Raw genomic sequence first — 25,349 nt, 5'->3', positions numbered from 1 at the left:
CTTTGCATGTTCTTCACTGATAATCCCGGACGGACACACACTGAAAGTCACACAGCACTTCTACTGACCATGTGATCTTGTCCAACCAATAGGATTAGCTTTGAGTGACTGATCTGTCTCAATAGAAGATGGAAACGCTAGCTAAGAAGCTTTATCACGAGGAATTGCTCACACAAAGCCTCTGTGACATTCCACCACTGATTTAATAATAGAAATTTGACGAAAAGGTGACCTGGACACAGTGGCACATCCGTGGTCCCCCGAGGGAGGTCCACAGACCTGTCTGCCAGCTGCTGAATACTGCCACCTAAAGGACATGTCCAGGCTTGTTACAGGGAATAAGCTTATCATATGCACAATAGAAATAATCAGAAGGGGTGGTTGAAGCTACAAAATGAGCTTGTCAGTTTCCTTTGTTTCCATAGTCTCGGTCTGGTAGTTAACACTACTCGTTTCATCAACTCCGGGATGAATAGGCATGACATTTGGATCAAACCTTCATGCTCTCAGAAGAGAAACCTTTTTGTGTGATTTCTGAGAGTTCATCAGCCAGGAGATTTCCAGCCATCACAAACAGTTATTGAAAGAAACATGATACTGTGTTGTAGCCTTTGATATAGCTTGTTATGGAACCTGCAGCTGGAGTTCAATGGCGGCAGACACTGAACCTTCAGTTTTTAAATTCTGGTAGATTTTCAGTGAGAGAGAACAGAAATGTTCTCTCTTCTGAGCAAGCCAAAAAAAACAAAAAAAACAAACAAAAAAAAACCCTCCCATGATCATTTACCTGGTATGTTCTGGCCTTTGGTCACAGTGGGGTGTTGCCATGGCAACTGGAGTGGGGACCACGGTTGCAGCTCTAGCTGTTGAGGAGCTGTATTGCTGTTTGTAGAATCCACTTTCTGATAGAGGCAAACAAGGACAAGATAACAATGCTGTTAGTTTTCTACATGCTGTTAATAATTGATACCATGAAGAAGAGAACCAGGTGATTATGTCAGAGAAAAAGCATCAGAAACCAAGTGATGAAGGTGATTGCCAAATTCATTAGGAACAATCCACTGGAAACATCAACATTTAAACCCTATGTACCGGCCCGGGCTCTGCATTCTCAGGGTGCAGGACTACTTTGTGTTCCTAGAGTGAATAAAAAGTCTGCGGGTCACAGGGCTTTCTCTTATCTTGCTCCTGTTCTGTGGAATGATCTTCCTGTGTCAATAAAACATTCAGATTCTGTAGAGACTTTCAAGTCCAGACTTAAGACGCACTTATTTTCCATTTCGTATGGCTAGCATACTGGCATAGTATGTTTCTATGCTTTTTACTCTTTTTAATTCATTTTATTAGTAAACAGAAGAGGTCACAGCCTCAACTTTATCTAATGTCTGGGTCTTTTAGTGAAGCTTAGGGCTAGTGGCCAACGATTTCTTCATTTTTTCTTGTTGCTTAATTCTTGCTGGTTAATGCTGACAAATTATACCTGATTTGTTGTCTTTCTGCCACCTGATTGTGTTTTTTTCCCCTCTGTTTCAGGTGCGGCTCCATCCAGAGGTGGGAGTGGGTGTCTTCTTCTGCAGCCTTCCTGTCCTGTGCATCAGCATGGACTCCCAAAATTTCCTGTATATTTGTTTTGTCAATTGTGTTGGTAGCATGGCCCAAGCAGAGGGTCACCCCTTTTAGTCTGGTCTGCTTGAGGTTTCTTCCTCAAATCATCAGAGGGAGTTTTTCCTTACCACTGTCGCCTGTGTGCTTGCTCTAGGGGTTGTAAGGGTAGACCTTACTTGTGTGAAGCACCTTGAGGCAACTTTGCTGTGATTTGGTGTTATATAAATGAAATAAATTGAAATTGAATTTATAATTGCTGCAGTTATACTGTGGAGTAGTTCACCATACTGAACTCAGCATCACAACTATAAACGGGTCAGAAAGTCAGCCTTCCTTGTTGCAAAGGGGATCTTAGACAACACAGAAAAGCCACTATGGTGCATTTGCAGAGCTACAGTTGGGGGTCAGTAGTTCTCATTTATGTGAATGTCCTGGCAACATTACGTCATCAATGACGTCTTTGAAATGAATGTTTGTACAACACACAGTGAGTGAGTGAGTGAGTGAGTGAGTGAGCGAGCGAGTGAGTGAGAGTCATTCAACAGAATTATTCAAAGCCCAATAATCATAAGACATTCATGTCCATTGTGGGTGTATGTAAACCTTAGGCTACAACTGTAATAACACCTGAAAAAGTAAAAATACTTCATCTTAAATAAATGTAACCTGAAAGATGGTATGCTTTATTTGTGACAGAAGCCAGTGATATATGATCACCATGTCAATCTCTTATTGCAGCATCAGTATCATCATTACTAAATACAGTTTACATCTGATGTTATGAAGTCAGACAAAAGGACGTAACAGAGCCTCTCATCATTTTGAGCAGTACTGCATATGATCAATGGCACAGGATATAATGTCTGAAATATTCTGATATTTTAAAAAATTAATATGGCTTAACTAGCATGTACACTGCAATGCAAACAATTTTAAATGTTCAATATGCCTAAAACATGAAAACAATTTAAAAGGTGCCGTGTGATATTTATAAATAAAGTCATTTGTGTGACCGCTTTTCAAATTCAGAAATAAATATTTGCTACAGGTGATAAAGCCATATTTTCTTTCAAGGTATTCTGCAGTCGACAAGAAAACTGGGATGTCAATGCCCATCATAATGTTCCGGTCAGATTGAGAAACGGGCGACATGGTGGCTTAGTGGTTAGCCCTGATGCCTCACAGCAAGGAGGTGTGGGATCACTTCCCGCCCTTTCTGTGTGGAGTTTGCATGTTCTCCCCGTGTTGACATGGGTTCCCTCGGTTTCCTCCCGCTTCCAAAGACATGCAGGTGAATTGGAAACTATAAATTGACTGTAGCTGTGTGTGCAAGCGTGTATGTGTTAGTCTGTCTACAACCCCTGGCAATAATTATGGAATCACCGGCCTTGGAGGATGTTCATTCAGTTGTTTAATTTTGTAGAAAAAAAGCAGATCACAGACATGACACAAAACTAAAGTCATTTCAAATGGCAACTTTCTAGCTTTAAGAAACACTATAAGAAATAAGGAAAAAAAATTGTGGCAGTCAGTAACGGTTACTTTTTTAGAGCAAGCAGAGGGAAAAAAATATGGACTCACTCAATTCTGAGGAATAAATTATGGAATCACCCTGTAAATTTTCATCCCCAAAACTAACACCTGCATCAAATCAGATCTGCTCGTTAGTCTGCATCTAAAAAGGAGTGATCACACCTTGGAGAGCTGTTGCACCAAGTGGACTGACATGAATCATGGCTCCAACACGAGAGATGTCAATTGAAACAAAGGAGAGGATTATCAAACTCTTAAAAGAGGGTAAATCATCACGCAATGTTGCAAAAGATGTTGGTTGTTCACAGTCAGCTGTGTCTAAACTCTGGACCAAATACAAACAACATGGGAAGGTTGTTAAAGGCAAACATACTGGTAGACCAAGGAAGACATCAAAGTGTCAAGACAGAAAACTTAAAGCAATATGTCTCAAAAATCGAAAATGCACAACAAAACAAATGAGGAACGAATGAGAGGAAACTGGAGTCAACGTCTGTGACCAAACTGTAAGAAACCGCCTAAAGGAAATGGGATTTACATACAGAAAAGCTAAACGAAAGCCATCATTAACACCTAAACAGAAAAAAACAAGGTTACAATGGGCTAAGGAAAAGCAATCGTGGACTGTGGATGACTGGATGAAAGTCATATTCAGTGATGAATCTCGAATCTGCATTGGGCAAGGTGATGATGTTGGAACTTTTGTTTGGTGCTGTTCCAATGAGATTTATAAAAATGACTGCCTGAAGAGAACATGTAAATTTCCACAGTCATTGACGATATGGGGCTGCATGTCAGGTAAAGGCACTGGGGAGATGGCTCTCATTACATCATCAATAAATGCACAAGTTTACGTTGATATTTTGGACACTTTTCTTATCCCATCAATTGAAAGGATGTTTGGGGATAATGAAATCATTTTTCAAGATGATAATGCATCTTGCCATAGAGCAAAAACTGTGAAAACATTCCTTCCAAAAAGACACATAGGGTCAATGTCATGGCCTGCAAATAGTCCGGATCTTAATCCAATTGAAAATCTTTGGTGGAAGTTGAAGAAAATGGTCCATGACAAGGCTCCAACCTGCAAAGCTGATCTAGCAACAGCAATCAGAGAAAGTTGGAGCCAGATTGATGAAGAGTACTGTTTGTCACTCATTAAGTCCATGCCTCAGAGACTGCAAGCTGTTATAAAAGCCAGAGGTGGTGCAACAAAATACTAGTGATGTGTTGGAGCGTTCTTTTGTTTTTCATGATTCCATAATTTTTTCCTCAGAATTGAGTGATTCCATATTTTTTTCCCTCTGCTTGGTCTAAAAAAGTAACCGTTACTGACTGCCACAATTTTTTTTTCCTGATTTCTTATAGTGTTTCTTAAAGCCAGAAAGTTGCCATTTAAAATTACTTTAGTTTTGTGTCATGTCTGTGATCTGCTTTTTTTCTACAAAATTAAACAACTGAATGAACATCCTCCGAGGCTGGTGATTCCATAATTTTTGCCAGGGGTTGTATATGCAGCCCTGCCATAGACTGGCAACCTCTCCAGGGTGTGCCTTGCCTCACACCCCATGACTGCTGGGATGGGCGCCACCCACCGGTAACCTTTAAATGGAGTAAGCGGATGTAGAAACTGGATGGATGGATTGCGATCTGGACTGTTTGTTTACTGTGTTCTTGAGATGATTTGCTTTTCCACACTCTGTGATAGATGAACTGAGTGAGTGTTCTGCTGTATCAGGCTGGATTTGGGGCAGGGCATCCCCATGGAAACAGGGCTTTTGAGAATAACTGTATGTTGATCACTGACTGGCTGAGAAGCACTACTGCCACCTGCTGGTCACAAAGCTTCCTGAGCCCCCCTAAGCATGGAGGCTCTTCATCAAACTCATAATTAGGATTCCTCCAGTTTTGCATTTACAGTCAGTAGAATATCGTTCCTGAGAATAATGTTTACAAAGAGAAGCACCAACAGTTAAGACAAAGAGCACTTTTGACCCTGTTGCTACGGACAGCGTCCTGTTACTTGGTCCATTGTGATCAGATAACAGGGGAGTGGTCATAGATTGCCAAGGAAGTTAAGTGTGAATATGAAACTGTTTTTAAGGTGAGACACAAAGGAGTTCATCATATTCTGTTTCCTTTTATATAAATGCAACCATTGTTTTTAAATTGTGTCATAGAGCATTATGTGTGAGGGGTATGACAGGCTTGGTGTGACTGGGGAAAAAAAACAAACAAACTTTTGCATTTGGCTTTTTAGATGTGTAAAAGACTGGGCAGAATTGCTGTGGACTGGTGTAGCCTTACAGTTCATTTTAAATTTCCAAGCGGCGTTACCGTTAGCGACTAAAAACGTTTCTGCACATTTGGACAGAACTACAACTCATCAGAGCTGCAACACCCAATATACGCGGAGTGACGCAAAAAAGCTAATTTGACCAGAGTGACCCACTTATTCACTGGCTGTTGTCAGAGCGCTGCCATCTTGGTTAGCATCTGACAATCAGACAAATAGAAATCAATGTGGGCATGATCAACATTTTCAAGAGTTTTGGAACAAATCTGCATTTTCCGTGCTATTATTGTGCTGTTACATTTATTCAAACTCAGTCCCACATTTCTACAGCTACTATTGTCAAAACAAATACAGAAGAGGATCAGACTATTGAAATAATAGACTTGAATTTGTTCATCCCAGTCCAGATAGAAAGTAATACCATCAGTTTGTCAAACACACACTGTCTGCCACAAAATGAGATACTAGTCTGATTCTTAATGAATTTCATTATGAAGTTAAAAATGGTTAATATTCGGGGATGAAAGTAAGAGCTTGCATCATATTAAAGATATTAATATTAAAAACTGGGCAGCACGGTGGCTTAGTGGTTAGCACTGTTGCCTCACAGCGAGAAGGTTGTGGGTTCAGTTCCCGTGGCTTTTCTGTGTGGAGTTTGCATGTTCTCCCCGTGTTTGCGTGGGTTTCCTCCAGGTGCTCCGGTTTCCTCCCACATCCAAACACATGCGGGTAGGCAATTGTCCGTAGGTGTGTGTGTGGGTGTGTCTGTGTTTGTTTGTCTGTTTGTGGCCCTGCGACAGGCTGGCGTCCTGTCCTGGGTGTACCCTGCCTCGCGCTCTATGGCTGCTGGGATAGGCTCCAGCCCCCCGTGACCCTTAATTGGACTAAGCGGTAGAAGATGAATGAATGAATGAATGAATATTAAAAACTGCTCTTAACCCACCTGTGGCGCCACTTTTACAGAACACTTCTCTGTGAAAATATCAAATAAAAATAAATAAAATGAAACAGCCACGCCAGCCAGGGTGAAAGTAAGATTATTCAATCATTTCTGGACCAAGGTGAAAGAAATCTGAAAACACTACACTGGAATATGGAGTATATCATGGAGAAATTAATCTCATTTATGTATATTCTTATATTAGTAGAATATACAATGTCAAAGCGACTGTCATTGAGAAAAGAGAAAAAAAAATTCCATTCTATGAATTTGCTCTTACAGAATATCTCAGGATGAAAACTGGATGTGAAGAAAAAAACCTGAGGCTAATTAAAAAGGGATAAATTGAGACTTATGAAAGTGAGACTTCTAAACGAATCACTAAATGAATGGTGAGATATTTACCATGGCAAAGCATTTAGGCAGTAAAACTGAAGTCACTACTTTACAGAATACAGCTCAAATACCCACTGATAAACTCATCCCTTCTGCTTAAAGTGATGTTAATCAGTGAAATAACTTGCTGGAGTCAGTGGCTGCAAAGAAAACCTGCACCCTCTTGGCCTTTTCTGGAATACTTTGGACACCACTGAACCAGCACTTTACATTTGTCCACAAGATCAACTTCATCCATGACAATACCCATACGGTTTTCTTGGGAAACCTTAGAGGTCACCATGTCTCGCCACTTGCAACCAGGAATCCAGGCGACCAAGTACAAGCTGTCAAAATCAGCTGTGGATTACTGCCTCACTGTTGGCCCTGCAAGGCAGTGATTCGCCATTTGGTCTCTTCAGTGAACTGATCACAATCATGCCAAAGATGTAATGTCCAGATCATTTAATCCTGACACAGTATCAAATACAAATGATCATTTCTACAGAGAAAGATAGAAGAACTAGAGCGTGGACCCCTATCCTGTGTATGCATCACAAGTGTGCCACTATGGGGAGTCATCCACATTACCAATTTGGGGGCCTTGGCGTGCTCCTGAGCAATGTAAACCATTCACTTGACAGGAAAGCAATACATAAATTCATAATTGTGAAATCATGAATATAAACAAATTGATAAGACTTACTATAACGGCATTATTTTTAAGTACAGGTGAACCCTGTTAGCTCACACAAGTTGTGGTCCACAAAATTGGGCCCTGAGTTATCTGAAAGTGGGAGTTAATGAAGTTGATCAAAAAAAAAAAATTAAAGTCAGCTTACCTTGACATATTACAATTGTTTGGACCATTTGAAGCGTGATTCATTTCTGGATAGAGATTTCTTCATTTGGAGAGGGTTCTGGATCTTTTTTTTTTCCTCCTCTGGCCGCTGCTGGTCAGCATGAGGGCGGACAATTCTGTGTCAAAAATTCCTAATGATTTTTTGGATGTGACTCTTGTGTGGCGGGTGCGTGTATAAATTCCGGCCCAATCTGAACCAGCAGTAAGATTCTAAAGCGTCGCATCCAGAAACTTTGAATCGTCAGGAATTTTCCACACAGAATTGTCAGCTCTCGTGCTGACGAGCAGCAGCCAGAGGAAGAAGAAGAAATCATCGTCCAGAATCATCCGGACTGATGATCCCTTCCAAAAATGGTCAAATCAAAACAGACTTTTATAATCAAATCTATATATCTAAATTTTCAGGGTCCACAACTTGACCACGAGTAAAGCCAAATCACGACTTACGTGTGCAACGTGCGTGAGTTAACAGGGTTCACCTGTATATTTTATTGCCTTACAATTTATGGACAGAATGTCATTGGACAAGTTTGAGCAGGCATCACTAACCGGAGCTATGTGCAATATAAGATTACCAGCACAGATTGAGTTACAACAATGTAATGTTTAAAAACCCACCAGCGTATGAAAAACTTTGTAAATCCATGTATCAGTCTTGCATATCTACAGAAGAAATGATCAAAAATTACCTTACTTACAACCAGCTCTATGGCAAAATTATGCAAATAGTAAGTCCCTTCAGCTGCGCCCTAGTTTGCACTCTGGGTCACCACAGCAAATCCAAAGTGGATCTGCATGTTGAATTGGCACGGGCTTTATGACAGAAGCCCTTCCTGATGCAACTCCACATTACACCACCCCCAGGGAAATTTTGCAAATATACAGGAAAATTTATACTACTTTTTCTTTTTTAACCTTCATATTTTAACATAGCTCTAGTGTTTAGCAGCTGTAGAAGTTTGCCGTAATTTTAATTTTTAAAAAATAGGTTCAAATACTCAATGCGGAAGGTATGTTTTTCCACCAGCTTCTCTTTGGTTAAAACAACTGCTATAAAACACATTTCCATGGCAGCACAGAGGCTCACATAGACCATAGAACCAGATAAATAAAGTAGTACAACGGTAAACATGTAAACAAACTGGCTGAGTCTGTTTCAACATTGCACATCGTTACTTCTGTCGTACTGACTCAATGGCTCGCTCGCTATAAGTTGACCAAATTGGTGATGTCAGCGCTATCTCCTTGGTGGCACACGGTCAAGGGGTAAGCCAGCGTACAAGTTCTTCTATCTTTGTCTAGGATTATTTCACATCAACGAGAGCCATGTTGGCTCTTAGCCTCTCCTCCGCTGTCAATCATCGTAACCCTCCCCCCCAATATCAAATGAATGGCTATGAATGGTCTAGTAGATTTTTGGCCTGAAAAATCTCTCAACAGGAGAGGGGCCATACAATCTGTCAGAGCAAATTAAATATGATTTTTGTGAGTCGTCTATTCCCCATGCTAATGCTGCGGTCTACAGCAAACACCCCATTTACACCAATCAATACAATCTGATGCTTTCATTAAGAAGTTGTTTCACCTCCTTTAACACCACCACCATCATAGTTGTAGTTGTATTATTGTAGATGTAACTACAACTTTTAGCAACATCTCTACACACTCACCTGAAGCTGGAGGGTCAGAGATCACTGCTGGGCAACAGATCCTAACAGTTGCAGGGACGTGGCGTGTCACTGTGCTAAGGCCTGACTCTTGAAGCTCGCTCTAATTGGAGGAAAAGAAAGACCATGAGCACCCAGAGTGACGCTTTACTTGCAAATACAAATGTACAGGAGAGAGCGCTCACCTGACTCTGCAAATGATGGCTGTGGAGCATCTCCACGTGTTGCAGAGTCTGCTGGCACAGGCTCTGCCCTTTGGGCCTGACCTCCCTGACAGCACAGCCAGAAGCAGACAGTGATATCACATTTATATTGTCACAGTGTGACAGACAGAGTAAATGGATAAGTTACCTATTTAAATATTTTGTCCGGCAGAAAAATAGCAAAATCAGTCAACCTTCCATGAATCTGGGCTTTGATGGGTGGATGGCGTCACATTTCCACTGGCAATATAGAGAGCTGCATTCAGCAGGATGACTTTTCCAGTTTCAAGACATATATGCACTAGGGGGAATCACTGAGGTCTGAATGCAAACGTGGATAGGATCCGGCTAGCTGGGGGATCATGATGTCATACATCCTCACTATGTTCATGCACTGACAGTGTCTTTTCACTGTGTTGGCGTTCTGTGCGACTGCAACGGCGAGGATATCAAACAACTGTGTGGCGCCATCTCACCAAGAGAATCTGCCGGGTTGTCTGACACCCAGATAAGATTAAAAAGCACAGAGCCATGCTGTCTTTTTCTTCAGTTATGTCTGACCTAGAACAGCTGTCTGCATGGTGGAGCGTCTCGAACTATTCTCTCTCCACTTATGCTGAATTCACACTGTGCTGGAGCTTTAGCCAATAAGAAGCCCAGTATGAAGCATTGGACCGCCTCAGGATATAAAAGCATGACTATCATAAAAGTAAAAAACAATTATAAGAATAAACTGTCAACAAACATGCAGCCTCAGAGAAAGCTCTCTGCATGATGTTCACACAAAGTTTTGAGCAAGCCCAAAACTTTCCAATGGACTCAGTGGACATCAGCTGGCAAGGAGTGCAATTAGTCAATGGGAAAAGGACTTCTGCAGGACAAAAACATACATCCAAAATTCATATCAGTTCCTCATATGTTTCCTTAATTAGTCTTTGTGTGACAGGTGCCTCATGTGTTCACTGTATGTACGTGCACGTGTGTGTACCTGTCAGCATCCAGCAACATCTGTACACTGTCTGCCAGCCGAGAAATTCTAGCCTCCATGTCTGATTGAGTCTGCACAGAGTCAAATTAATTAGTTTGAGTGAAAATTTAATTTTAAGAATCTTGGTCAATGCTCAAACAAATATTTGTCCAGTAGATGCTGAAGCTTAGTAACAGCTGAAATTATCATCCAATCAGAATGTTTTTTCTTCCTGTGTTGGATTTTCTGCTATGTTCCATCTCCCTGTCTTCAGGACTGACAAGGCAGTGATGGATTCAATACCAGTTTGAATTGACTCTAATTCTGCAATGTCTAATCTGAATTCTGTTTTTCCAGACATCATGATATATGTGAGGAGCAGCCGATCTGCTCTGTGTTACCCTGATCCCGTCAGATCTCAGAAGCTAAGCAGAGCAGGATCTGGTTAGTACTTGGATGGGAGACCGCTTTGGAACACAAGCGGCTGTGTGTGTTTCTCCGGGTAAAACTGGAGTTGTGTCAGGAAGGGCATCCGGCATAAAACTTGTGCCAATTACCAATGCGGATCTGATTTTATCCACTGTGGCGACCCCAAACAACAACAACAAAAAAAACGGGAGCAGCTGAATGAACAACAACATGATATATACTCAACAAAAATATAAACGCAACACTTTTGGTTTTGCTCCCATTTTGTATGAGATGAACTCAAAGATCTAAAACTTTTTCCACATACACAATATCACCATTTCCCTCAAATATTGTTCACAAACCAGTCTAAATCTGTGATAGTGAGCACTTCTCCTTTGCTGAGATAATCCATCCCACCTCACAGGTGTGCCATATCAAGATGCTGATTAGACACCATGATTAATGCACAGGTGTGCCTTAGACTGTCCACAATAAAAGGCCACTCTGAAAGGTGCAGTTTTGTTTTATTGGGGGGGATATCAGTCAGTATCTGGTGTGACCACTATTTGCCTCATGCAGTGCAACACATCTCCTTCGCATAGAGTTGATCAGGTTGTCAATTGCGGCCTGTGCAATGTTGGTCCACTCCTCTTCAATGGCTGTGCGAAGTTGCGACGACAAACTGGAGTCAGGTCAAGACCCTGATGAGGACGACGAGCATGCAGATGAGCTTCCCAGAGATGGTTTCTGACAGTTTGTGCAGAAATTCTTTGGTTATGCAAACCGATTGTTCCAGCAGCTGTCCGAGTGGCTGGTCTCAGACGATCTTGGAGGTGAACATGCTGGATGTGGAGGTCCTGGGCTGGTGTGTTTACACGTGGTCTGCGGTTGTGAGGCTGGTTGGATGTACTGCCAAATTCTCTGAAATGCCTTTGGAGATGGCTCATGGTAGAGAAATGAACATTCAATACACGAGCAACAGCTCTGGTTGACATTCCTGCTGTCAGCATGCCAATTGCACGCTCCCTCAAATCTTGCGACATCTGTGGCATTGTGCTGTGTGATAAAACTGCACCTTTCAGAGTGGCCTTTTATTGTGGGCAGTCTAAGGCACACCTGTGCACTAATCATGGTGTCTAATCAGCATCTTGGTATGGCACACCTGTGAGGTGGGATGGATTATCTGAGCAAAGGAGAAGTGCTCACTATCACAGATTTAGACTTGTTTGTGAACAATATTTGAGGGAAATGGTGATATTGTGTGTATGGAAAAAGTTTTAGATCTTTGAGTTCATCTCATACAAAATGGGAGCAAAACCAAAAGTGTTGCGTTTATATTTTTGTTGAGTGTATGTGAGGAATTTCTTCTGATGTAGTTTGAGACTGATCCAATGAGGATGCCATGTACAATCGAGCAAAAAAATAAAGCCATAGAAAATCTATACGCTTTTGGATATTGATATCTGTCATATGTCATCTTGAAGCATATCTCAGAGAATTTTATATCTGGTGTTCATTTCTAATTCCACCTCAGTTTGTAAGCATTTTGGCATTCACAAGATGTGCTGAATACTGTCGTTGTTTTGCATGGTCAATGTGGTTTCAAAGTAGAATTCCACCAGTTTCCCCTTTCTGTTCGATTGTACGCAGCATCAGTCTTTTGTGGCACTTTTTTGGGGACACCCTACACATCATCATTTCACATTAAGATCCCACTTATTCCCGTTAAGAGTCCCATTCGGGATGTGGTGGAGCCTAGCAGTCATTGGGCAAGAGGCGGGGTACATCCTGGACAGGCAATTAAATACAGGCAGTGGACAGTTTTCAACTTTTGGCAACAGCTGATGCAGACTGTTTTGTGGCAGCATTAACTGACACAAAGTGTCAAAGATGTCACCACAGAGAATGAGAAAAACACTGGCGATGGCTGGTTCAAAGTCTTTAAACAGTCGAAAAGAAAGAAAGAAAAAGAAAAAGAAAAGATGCTGCTTCGCTCTTGGCTATCATAATAAATCAATTAGTTGTAAATGGCAAAAATTGCACACCTTTTAGGTTTGAACTGTAAAAAAAAAAAAAAAAAAAAAAAGAAAGAAAAAAAAAAGGACACACATCGGGACTTTAACTTGAGCGGTCTCACAGGACTGTGTGGGGACTGACTCTCATGGTCGTGTTGTGTCTGTAGTGCTGTACCGGCTCAGTGAAATGAGCTTCACCTTGATAAGCCGCGCAGCAGCTGCTACAGCAGCAGCAGCTGCAGCAGCTGTACTGGCCTCTGCCTGAACACCTGGAGCATGTTGGGAGTTCGTTATCGGATCCACTGAGTTCATCGTCGATGGCACAGCAGGTGAACCGTGGTCCAACAGCGGGACTGTAACCTCTCTCTTTCTGGTGGCGTTCTGAGACCTGACAGCACAGAACACAACTTAAAGGTAAAGCCAGAGCCGTACAGACACACAGACTTCAAATTTTGTTTTAACTGAAACTCGTAGCCAAAAATGCATTTCCTATTTGAATGGGAGTTCTGTCACCTTTCACATAAATGTTCAACTCTGTAGGCTATAGAACCTGACTTTGATTATGAAGGAACCAGGCCAAAAATGGCAGCCTTCAGCTGGGTGTGCTGACGTGACAAGAATTAAATGTGACACTACAAGGAACCCCTCATGCTCCAGTGCCACCATAATCCAGATCTGCAGCCTACTTGGGGCTCTGAAAGTCCAAGGTGTTCAGTGCTCAGAGACATGGCCAAGGGAAGGAAGAAAGAAAAACATCCACCACTGAACAAGACTCTTAAATTGAAACATCAAGATTTGGCCAAGAAATACCAGAAGACAGATTTTCAAAGGTTTTATGCCGTGACTCTTGATGGACCAGATGGATGGACCCGTGGCTGGATCAATAACGGACACAGATGCCGGAAAGGTGGAAGAGGGGTACTGGTATGGACTTAAGTTAAACTCCCAAACCTGCCAGTCTGTAGAAGACACTTTCTTCAAACAACAAAACAGGAAAAGTCTACATCATTCAGGAAGTGCATGATTTTATGCAGGATGATGCTCCATCATGCCGTCACTTGTCATTGTATTTGTTCAACAATAAAGCCTAACTTTAGGAAGACAACTTGCCTCATAACTGTGCACATAGGGTATGCAGTCATATTGGGCTGTTTCTGGGGTAATTTGCAATAATTTGTTTTATGTCTCAGCCAAGTGAAAATAGTTTACACTGAACAGGTGGAGTTGTTTCAACAGAACTGTCCTTGGCAACTTCATCAGCACCAAGCAAGCAAATGTAACAATTCCCGGCCTCATCAGTGAGATCAGTGGCTGCAGGTGGCCACTTCATGGTCATACAAATCTCAGAAAGAGCATTTCTGATAAACTTAGTGGCGGCACAAAATACTTCCACCATCAAGGTCATGAGATGCGCACAAATGTATCTCATTTATTTCAGCATTTGTGATGTCCCATTCAGTTTCAGTGTCTGTGGTGGATGAAACCTACTAAACCTACTAAATTACATTCAATCTTCATTTCTGATTTAGTGTTTAATTTTCCTCACCTTTGTCCGAGAGATGCCAGTGCAGCATCACGACTTCCTGGAGGGTAACACGTGATCACAAGGTCGGGATCTGGATGTGATGCAGATAGAGGTGGGTCATAAGAACTTCATTCATGCATTAATTTTTTTTTTTTTTTTTTTTTGGCTGTGTATCTAGGTCTGGATTGCACTGGCAGTAGGCTGAGCACTTCATCCCATGCTTCCCTATTCTCAGCCAAGTCCTCTAAGTTTTCCTGGAGGATTCTGAGGTGTTCACAAGCCACCTGGGAAATGTAATCCCTCCAGCGTGACCTGGGTCTTCCCCAGATTCTCCTCCCAGTTGGACGTGCCTGGAAGACCTACCTACGGAGACCACTAGGGGGCATCCTCACCAGATGCCTGAACCACCTCAGCATGCTCCTTACAAAGTAACGAACCAGCGGCTCTACTGTGAGTCATTTCTGGATATTTGAACCTCACACCCTGTCCCTGAGTGTCAGTCCAAACACCCGATTGAGGAACGTCATTTCTGCTGCTTGTATTTGTGACTGAGTTCTTTTGGTCATTAACAATCATGACCATATTTGAGGAGCGTGAATCCACTGCTAAATTGAGAGTCTATAACCCTTTTTGTTTGTGTCTTTTTGGGTGTTGTATCTGATTACTAAAACATCTCGTAAGACAACAGTTATTTTATTCTCTTCTTGGCATGCTGACAACAGAGGGAGAGTTCTGTGTGTTGCTAAATGGTTCCTCAGTATGAAAAATCCAAACTCTCAACAGGCAGTGGACACATGCTAACATTCAGAAAAGAAAATAGTCCATAAAATTTTGTGCAATATACTTTATACAAACTTCAGAACTTGGTCACACTTGAAGAAGATTAATACATCATCTATCTGTCAACACACTACAACAATATTTTAATATTATGCGCATAGTTAATAATATATTTAATATTTATAATATATTTTGGGAATATTTTAACAATATATTTTAATTGTCTTGAAGGTTAGGAATAAATTAGTGGGTTGTCAATCATTTGCATTTCTTGCCCCGTGACTGTGAAACAAACTGCCATGAGATATATATATAGAGAGAGACATTTTTAAATCCAGGGTCTTGATTTGTTTTTGTGTCATTTATTTTCAATGATTTTTACTTTTTATTAATTTGTTATAAAGTGATTTGGATTGTGAAGCACTTTTTATGAAGTGCTATGTAAATTATTATTATTATTATTATTATTATACCTACTAGCACATAAAAAAATACAGTATGATATAAATTCAGTATGATAATCATATGCTAAAACTAATTCTTCAAAATCATAAAACATGTTGCAGGTGACACTGTGCATGATTCTTCCTAAGAGTTCTTCCTAAACCAGATCCTTCAGGTCAGCCTTTTCCTGAACTACCTAAATGATAATTAATTAGACAATTAAAAGATAAGAGTAGGAAGATTAAAAGCAGGAAATTAGGAGGATACAATGAATATTCAACAGAACAAAATGTCATCTGTTCTGCACTACAAATCATCAGAATTATGGGCATTTTTGGACCATCCTGTATATTATACAGGATATTTCTAATTTCAATGATAATTGCTAATTGTAACAACAATTACTACTGGGTATGACATCCTATCAGAGCTTTATAAATTACTATTGTTATAAATTAATTAATTAATTAATTTTTTAAAATCATATTTCTAAAGAGTGACTGTTTGAGGTCAGTTCTCTCACCATGCTGTTGCTTTCTCTGTAGATCAGCTGAGAGTTCTCTGTCTGGCCTTGACTTCAATGTAGTGACTGGAAACAAACAAGACTCAGCTCCCACCGCTGTGGTAGTGAAGTCACTAAACTTCGGGTCAGTGTCATTAAGAAAGAAAGGACAATTTAAAAAAAAAAAAGGCTAAGTCCCAAGTACTTGAGTCAAAGCCCTCAAGGCTTAAGCCCTGGTCCCACCAAATAATGAAGGATGAATGAGCCACGCAGCATGTATTTTTTTGTTTTCGCAAGAGAGGATTTACTCAACAGCATGGGGCAGTTTGTGTACGAGTTACTACAAGGACTGATGAGCATTATAGAGGCATATCTGTGGTGAGGACGAGGCTGCTAAAAGGCCACTTGGCTTTCCATCCCACCTAGGGGTTTTAATAAATGCGGTAAGGCACAAGGGTCCAACTCGACTAATGCAAAATGCTTCTTTCATCCCCGTACTGGCAAGAAACATCCTATATCTCATTTGTCATTTGCAATAGCACACATGCAGTATACCTTATAAAGTGTCCCTGTGGACTGGCCTATATAGGCCAAACAAAATGTCAACTCAAATTACAGGTTCTTGAACACAATTTTCAATTTCAATTTATTTTCATTTATATAGCTCCAAATCACAACAAAGTTGCCTCAAGACAGCAATTCCTACCCAAAACTTAACTCGTGCCATGGCGAGGCATTACAAACAGGCCAATCATGGCTCTCCAGCATCATTAAGATTTTGGGGAATTGAGAAAATCAGAGCTCCACCCAGGGGTGGTAACATGATTAAAAAAAACTCTTGTGTAGGGAAGCATTTTGGATCCATACACTAGGCATTTTAGAAGTTTTAGGATGGAATGAAGAATTAAATTGAACTTGTTTTCTTTAATATTTATGTCCTTATATTTAGGATGAATGTACCATTTTCTCATGTTATTGTGAACATTTTATGCTTGTTGGTTTTTAATCTCTTTTTACCTGTTTGTGGGCGGTTTATCTCTAATGATGTAATGAGTGTAGCACCTTGGTAGACATGGGTCGATCTTCATGCAGTCAACGCCCCCTTTACATACAATCACACCTGTTTATGATTTTTAACTCAGGGCTTCATCAGCCATTCTTTCCAAGGACTCTGATGAAGATGTAACCTTACATCAAAACATTAGTCACCAGCCTTTGCTATGCACCTTTAAATAAATTATTTAATTACGTAGACATCTGTGTTGTCCTTCCAGAATACCTGTCAGTAATGTCATGGAGTGTATGACAATGTTACAGGCTTCACTGAAAAGCAAGGGATTATCAAAAAATGACAAATCTGCAACAAAATAATAATTTTCTAGTATCTTGTAAACCCAGCCACAGTCAAATCCACACAATGATAATACAACAGAATACCCTGGTACATCATGAACACCCTCCCAATCATCTAAGGTTTTCCAGGGTATGCACAAGGTTTCAAACTGAAATTTCAGGATGCACATTTGTTAAAGTGAGATGGGGCTTCAGGCTGGAAAAAAAAAGTCACCTTATTTACAAGGTGTCAGTACAGCAAAACCTTCTGCATCCTAAAACTCAACAACAGGTAAAACTCTCAAAATCTAAATTTTTTTATACATTAATACTGCAAGGTCAAAGATCTGTCTATCTGTCTGGGTTTCAAGTAGGATGTATGTACAGAAGGCCTAAAATGCTCACATCACCGGCTAGATGGCAATAAATCTGCTCAAATGTGCATCAAGTTCTCAAATGTTTATTCATTCGAGAAGTTAACTTTTGATGAAACTAAGATGGGCCTGATGATATAAAATCCTCTGGTTGATGAGGAGATGACTCACTTTTCCTGATGACTGTGTTTTCTTTGGATGGTCCACATGTTTTCATCATTTGTCTGAGGTTCCTCTGCAACACAAAAACTGAAGTCAGTATAAATTATATTTGGAACACATTTCAAAGTGAACAAAATGTAGTTTCCTTTTATTAAAAACAATGATATTTCATCTGTAGGTACGTGTGAATGTGTTTGTCTATATGCAGCTTTGTGACAGACTGGCGTCATGTCCAGGGTGAAGCCCGCCACATGCCCTATGAGTTCTAGGATAGGCTCCACCCACTGTGACCATTAATTGGAGTAAGCTGTTGAAGATGAGTGAGTGAGTGATGAGTTTAATTATAAAATTCACAGGGCTTCTACACTGAAATTCTACATCAGAATGGCTTGGAAAATTTTGCACAAGGTTTTTTTGACAACTTGAACAGAAATGGAATCAGTCTGTGGAAACAGAAAGTTTCCTTTCATTTTAGTATTAAACACTGGCATTAAAGCTGTACAGCCGTTCAAAGTTCACAAAACTGGCAAAATTTAGTTTCTCCCAAAATTCAAGCATTATAATGTTGATTTATTTTCGTAACATGTTTCAAAATTACAACTCATTTTAATGAAGAGAACATACTGTATTTTCCATCTAACACCACAGATGTCTTGCAAATCACTTCAGAGATGCTGGTCTGCTTTCAAAAACAGCATTTTTTGATATAGAAGTGTTTGTTTCTTGCTAGCTTTTTCAAAATATATGAGACATAATAGATTTACACAGAAATAAGATCTTTGAGCATTTTTGGCCATTTTGGTTTATTTTGTTCGAGTGAGAAGCAACATGACATCATCCTGCCTTTCTTCACGCCAACTGGCAGTCGCCGTGTCCTTCCCAGCATGCTTATGCAGCTCGGAGGAAGGCCAACAATGATCTATGACGTCGCTACCAAATGTAAGTCATAGCGTCTGATCACTTGAATTATTTCCAGACAGCGTGAATTTTGAACATATTGGCAAAATAGTATTATGAATTAATTTAAGTGCTAACGAATAAAATTATAGTGGTGCCAAAGGAAATTATTTTTATGACTTACATCTTAAAAAAACCCAAAGGCCGTACATTTTTAATGTGAATGGGCTTTAATTTTTAATTCGGGCATTTTCTCACGGCACTTGCTTGGAGTCTGCCGTTTTCTGCCTACCAGTCTATGCACATGTGCGGGAAAGTCAGAAGTAAACAACAGCAGTGTTCTCTCATATACAAATACATGTAATTTGGTCACTTTTCAAAGGGATCAGACTCATAAATAAAGTCAATTTAATGTACAATGGTTTATTTCAGGTCAGCTTGGTGTATAAATCTCATCGTTCCTGGCAACCAGCTGGCTGATAGAAGCAAACTAAAGACAAAAAAATAAGGTGACTTTAACTGACAATCAACAGAGGCCCAAGCGTGTTTTCAGTGGGCGGCCAGTTCTCACCTTCAGATTCGCCATGTTGCGTGATAATTTACAATTCCACCCGGGTTGACGGGGAGCGACTCAAAAATTGACAGGATGCGGACTTCAATTTTAGATGTTGTATTATTTAGCAGGGGTGGTGGCCAAGTGGTTAATGTGCTTGGTTTCAGTTCAGAAGGCTCCAGGTTCAAATCCCACCCCTGCCACATTTCTCCATGTAATGTGGCGTTGCGTCAGGATATCTGTATCCGGTGTAAAACCTGTGCCAATTCAACATGCAGATCCACCTTGGATTTGCTGTGGCGACCCCGAGAACAAACAAGGGAGCAGCCTAAGGGACTTACTTATTATATAGATGCCTTCACTGAACAGCTCATGTCTACATCAGCATGAAAGCTGACCCCCCCCCCCAACACACACACACATGCACCCCCTGCTCCTTCTCCCTGCACTCCAGATGGGCGGGCCATTTCCCTTAATGTGGATCAGTAAAGTTATGTGATTATGGTTGAAAGATGTTGCATTTTAACCTTTATCTTAGGTGAGTGCACGCGTTGTATTAAACAGTATGTATAAAAGTAAAACTGTGTTGTGTCCATGTAGAGTGATAAGCAGGACAGTATGCATCATGGCATATAACATAAAGTTATTGTTATTACCATTATTATCTGTATAAGGAGATATGAAGTTATTATGTGAAGTTAGCAAAGTTCGCCAGAAGTGACGTGTTCCCGCACCCTTCATTCATAAACAATGTTTACCACAAACATATCAGAAACACCTGAAATTTTATGCACAGCAGCTTCTTCGTATCTTTAGTTGTTTGCCTAACGTGGGACATTTAAATATTTATATGTTAGAGAGTTTAATGTGACAGAAATGTTCCTGTGGATATATTTACTGTACTTACTGAGTGTTAGGATTGTCAGTCACTGACTGGTTATCCTCTGTTTCGTTAAACCCAGTACCTGTCTTAGTGTACATAATTATATATTGTCACTAAATTGTCCATTTGTCTGAGTCACATTTCCAGTGCCGTTCGAGAGACGATTTAAGATGGTTCAAAGATGGAGCTGTCACAATTTCGGTGGGCAGGGCATTCCATGGATCCACTACTCTCTGGCTAAAACTGTTGCCTCTAAGTTTAGTGTGGCAATGTTGCTTGAAAATCTTGAACCCATTAGAGCGTGTTCTGCCTGATGTCTGTAGTGAGAAGAACTGGGACACTTCAAAGTCATCAATCCCATTAAGAATCCTATACACTTGTAGAATGTCAGCTCTTCTGCGCCTGTACTTTAGCGTGGGTAAGTGAAGTGTTTGCAGATGTTCAGTGTAAGGCAGTTTTCAGGTCCTTAACTAGCTTCGTTGCACGTCTCTGTACTTTTTCAATCCTGTCCTCATCTCGCCTGTACACAGGGTAGGTAATAACTGTGCAGTACTCAACTATAGGCCTCACTAGAGATTTGTATATTTGCTTAAAGGTCGTAGATTGCATGTCATGGAATGAACGCTTGATTAGTCCCAGCCTTGCATTTGATTTAGCCACTGCAGCATCGTTGTGGGCACTGAAAGTCAATGTATCATCAAACAAGACACCGAGGTCCTTTTCTTCACTAACAGATGATATCGCGGTACCACCCACTGAGTAAGAAGCTTTTGGGTTTGAACGGCCATAATGGATCACTTTGCATTTTGACAAGTTAAATGGCAACAGCCATTTGCACGACCATGCGTACAGGCTGTTCAAGTCTTCTTGTAGGGAGTCAATGTCGGCTTATTCACCTACAAGTGGCCGTAAACCTCAAAATACTGTTGTTCCAAGATGTCTTCAGATGCTAAATCCCATACTTAGTCTGAGATATAAACAATAAGGGCTTAATAAGGGTTTTATTATTTACGAACTGATTCCGTAACCCTGTAAGCTAATTTAGCTCACGTTCAAACTTCCCGCCTTTAGCCTTCATCCAGGAAAAAACTCGTCGGGCTACATATGAATAACAAGTTGGTTTAAGGAGGGTTAAACTACAAAAACGGCCTTAAAATTACAAAGCTATGACTTTATAAACACTGACGTTACCTGTCGGTACCCGCTGTGTACTCCTGCGCGTGCGCCTCTGCGAATCTGAAAACGGAATTATGGGTAAACAAAGGGGATCGGAACCTGATCGCGTTACAAAGTTTAAAAAAAAAAAAAAAATATATATATATATATATATATATATATATATATATATATATATATATATATATATATATATATATATATATATATATATATATGTGTGTGTGTGTGTGTGTGTGTGTGTGTGTGTGTATGTATGTATACACGCGCACACTTTTTAATTGAAACTTTGTTGCTGACGCTTTTTTATCGGAGCGAAATCCTGATTGAAATTTTGTTTCGTTTGCTTCCCTCCACTTGTGTGCTGTTTGCGATCCTCTTCAGTAACGCTGCATCATTTTAACAGACCAAGAGGTCCTCCTCTTAACGTCATTTCTCATCTTAACGTAAATAAATTGACAGCTAGAGACTATTTTGCAAAAAAATTGCGTTCATTTCTGATTTACTTTTCTTAAAGAGTCGGGATTATTTAAAAGAAATTTTAACTGGACAAAGTTTATTTCCTGTTCTACACTCCAGTCTGGTGGAGGCGGTAATGTACCAATGAATTAGTTGCTAACCACCATTAAATAGAAAGAAGAAGAACAGAAACCGCAAGTCGCTTGTCGCTGTGTTTTGGCTTGGTTCGTGCGTGTTCTTTCAAATCTTGTTACCGGTAAGGCTAAAAAGTGTTCTGGTAATACTGTAAATATTGCTACAATGTGGGGTTCTGTCTGCCAAATGTAGGTGGTTAAATGTACTATTAAAAGCTAATCAGAACATGAAGCTAGCTACTAAGTAGCTTCTGCAGGGGGGGGAAAAAAATCACAAAACTTTAACACTAAACCAAACTCATAACCTTAACCCCTAACCCGGCTGCGGTATGTACGAATAGACTTTGTAATTATTATTTTTGTTGTTAATCACTTGTTAATAAATTAGGAGTTATGTATTCTTTATGAAGATAATATATATTTTTTGTTTTGTGTTTTTTTTTACATGCTAAATGTTTGACCAGAATAGTTTAAAAAAATCACCCGCTGAGGCCAGAATCAACAAAATTCTGATCTGTATTAGAAAGCACTTTGTATCGGTAGAAGATGCAGTTTCTCGATGAGTATCGCAATTCTTAAGAAATCCAATCTGCCAATTTACACCGTGGCTATGTTAATCATATAAAACTCTGTTCATACGTAGTGTTGGTTAGGGGTTATGTTTATTGTTTTAAGTTAAATTTAGTGTTTCTGTGTTGGTATGTGTAATGATTTCACACTGACACATTAGATTGTGAGATGCAGATGCCTGAAGGTACCAGCGCCCCAGGTTCAAGTCCTAATCATGTTAAAGATTTCTTTTAATTAAAGTATTCAGTACTTGAGGTGCCTTTTGGCACTGTGGTAAAGTTAGACAGAGAGATAATTACAAATATTTTGGAACCACAGAAAGTGTTCAAGATCGTCACTTCTAAAGTAATTTCGGCCCTACCTACAGTGCATCCGGAAAATATTCACAGCGTTTCACCTTTTCCACATTTTATGTTACAGCCTTATTCCAGAATGGAACAAATTCATTTTTTCCTCAAAATTCTAATCACAACGCCCCATAATGACTCCATGAAATAAAGGTTTTTAAGAATTTTTTTTGAAAATTTATTAAAATTAAAAACTAAAATCATGTGTACATAAGTATTCACACCCTTTGATCAATACTTTGTTGATGCACCTTTGGCAGCAGTCAGGCTTCTTGAATATGATGCCACAAGCTTGGTGCACCTATCTTTGGGCAGTTTTGTCTATTCCTCTTTGCAGCACCTCTCACCTCACATCCATCAGGTTGGCTGGGGAGTGTCAGTGTACAGCCATTTTCAGATCTATCCAGAGATGTTCAGTTGGATTCAGGTCGGGGCTCTGCCTGGCCATTTAAGGACATTCAGAGTTGTCTGGCCACGTTACCATACAGGCTTGGTTGGTGGATTGCTGCAGAGATGGTTGTCCTTCTGGAAGGTTCTCCTCTCTCCAGAAAGAAATGCTGGAACTCTGACAGAGTGACGATTGGGTGACCAAAAGGTCCCCTGCCTAAGGCCTTTCTCCCCCGATCGCTCAGTTTAGACGGGCAGCCAGCTCTAGGAAGAGTCCTGGTGGATCTGAACTTCTTCCAGTTACGGATGATTGAGGTCACTGTGCTCATTGGGACCTTCAAATTAGCAGAAGTGTTTCTGTACCCTTTCCCAGATTTGTGCCTCCAGACAATCCTGTCTCGGAGGTCTACAGACAATTCCTTGACTTCATGCTTGGTTTGTGCTCTGACATGCACTACCAACTGTGGGACCTTGTATGTAGACAGGTGTGTGCCTTTCTAATTCATGTCCAGTCAACTAAATTTACCCCAGGTGGACTCCAATTAAGCTGTAGAAACATCTCAAGGATGATCAGTGGAAACAGGATGCACCGGAACTCAATTGTGAGCTTCATTGCAAAGGCTGTGAACATATATATATATGTACACTCAACAAAAATATAAACGCAACACTTTTGGTTTTGCTCCCATTTGTATGAGATGGACTCAAAGATCTAAAACTTTTTCCACATACACAATATCACCATTTCCCTCAAATATTGTTCACAAACCAGTCTAAATCTGTGATAGTGAGCACTTCTCCTTTGCTGAGATAATCCATCCCACCTCACAGGTGTGCCATACCAAGATGCTGATTAGACACCATGATTAGTGCACAGGTGTGCCTTAGACTGCCCACAATAAAAGGCCACTCTGAAAGGTGCAGTTTTATCACACAGCACAATGCCACAGATGTCGCAAGATTTGAGGGAGCGTGCAATTGGCATGCTGACAGCAGGAATGTCAACCAGAGCTGTTGCTCGTGTATTGAATGTTCATTTCTCTACCATAAGCCGTCTCCAAAGGCGTTTCAGAGAATTTGGCAGTACATCCAACCAGCCTCACAACCGCAGACCACGTGTAACCACACCAGCCCAGGACCTCCACATCCAGCATGTCCACCTCCAAGATCATCTGAGACCAGCCACTCGGACAGCTGCTGGAACAATCGGTTTGCATAACCAAAGAATTTCTGCACAAACTGTCAGAAATCGTCTCAGGGAAGCTCATCTGCATGCTTGTCGTCCTCATCGGGGTCTCGACCTGACTCCAGTTCGCCGTCGTAACCGACTTGAGTGGGCAAATGCTCACATTCGCTGGCGTTTGGCACATTGGAGAGGTGTTCTCTTCACGGATGATGCGAAGGAGATGTGTTGCACTGCATGAGGCAAATGGTGGTCACACCAGATACTGACTGGTATCCCCCCCCAATAAAACAAAACTGCACCTTTCAGAGTGGCCTTTTATTGTGGGCAGTCTAAGGCACACCTGTGCACTAATCATGGTGTCTAATCAGCATCTTGATATGGCACACCTGTGAGGTGGGATGGATTATCTCACCAAAGGAGAAGTGCTCACTATCACAGATTTAGACTGGTTTGTGAACAATATTTGAGGGAAATGGTGATATTGTGTATGTGGAAAAAGTTTTAGATCTTTGAGTTCATCTCATACAAAATGGGAGCAAAACCAAAAGTGTTGCGTTTATATTTTTGTTGAGTATATATGTGTGTGTATATATGTGTGTGTATGTATGTGTATGTATATGTATATATGTGTGTGTATGTGTGTGTATGTATGTGTATGTGTGTGTATGTGTGTGTATATGTATGTGTATGTATGTATGTGTGTATGTATGTATGTGTGTATGTATGTATGTGTATGTGTGTATGTATGTATGTATGTGTGTATT

General features: G+C 40.5%; 2 protein-coding genes across 2 annotated transcripts in view; one reads left to right on the top strand and one right to left on the bottom strand.

Moving 5' to 3' along the window:
• Positions 1-21,567, bottom strand: part of kiaa0586 (KIAA0586 ortholog) — an 89,073-nt gene extending 67,506 nt beyond the window's left edge. The window contains exons 1-8 of the mRNA XM_034194908.1: positions 21,518-21,567; positions 18,003-18,066; positions 14,421-14,490; positions 13,073-13,262; positions 10,470-10,540; positions 9,464-9,548; positions 9,282-9,381; positions 788-902 (exon numbers count right to left, since the gene is read on the bottom strand). Of these exons, the coding sequence (XP_034050799.1) occupies positions 788-902; positions 9,282-9,381; positions 9,464-9,548; positions 10,470-10,540; positions 13,073-13,262; positions 14,421-14,490; positions 18,003-18,051 (680 nt within the window). The 5' untranslated portion in view covers positions 18,052-18,066; positions 21,518-21,567. The remainder of the gene's footprint in view (positions 1-787; positions 903-9,281; positions 9,382-9,463; positions 9,549-10,469; positions 10,541-13,072; positions 13,263-14,420; positions 14,491-18,002; positions 18,067-21,517) is intronic.
• A 565-nt stretch (positions 21,568-22,132) lies between these two features.
• The window catches only part of timm9 (translocase of inner mitochondrial membrane 9 homolog), a 13,456-nt gene continuing 10,239 nt past the window's right edge, over positions 22,133-25,349 (top strand). Inside the window, exon 1 of the mRNA XM_034159876.1 lies at positions 22,133-22,217. The gene's annotated coding sequence lies outside the window, so the exon portion shown is untranslated. The remainder of the gene's footprint in view (positions 22,218-25,349) is intronic.

The sequence above is a fragment of the Thalassophryne amazonica genome, chromosome 19 (genome assembly GCF_902500255.1).
Source record: "Thalassophryne amazonica chromosome 19, fThaAma1.1, whole genome shotgun sequence".
In the NCBI taxonomy this organism is placed as follows: domain Eukaryota; kingdom Metazoa; phylum Chordata; class Actinopteri; order Batrachoidiformes; family Batrachoididae; genus Thalassophryne; species Thalassophryne amazonica.
Note: the sequence above shows the minus strand (reverse complement) of the source record. Positions and strands in the feature narration are given on the sequence as shown.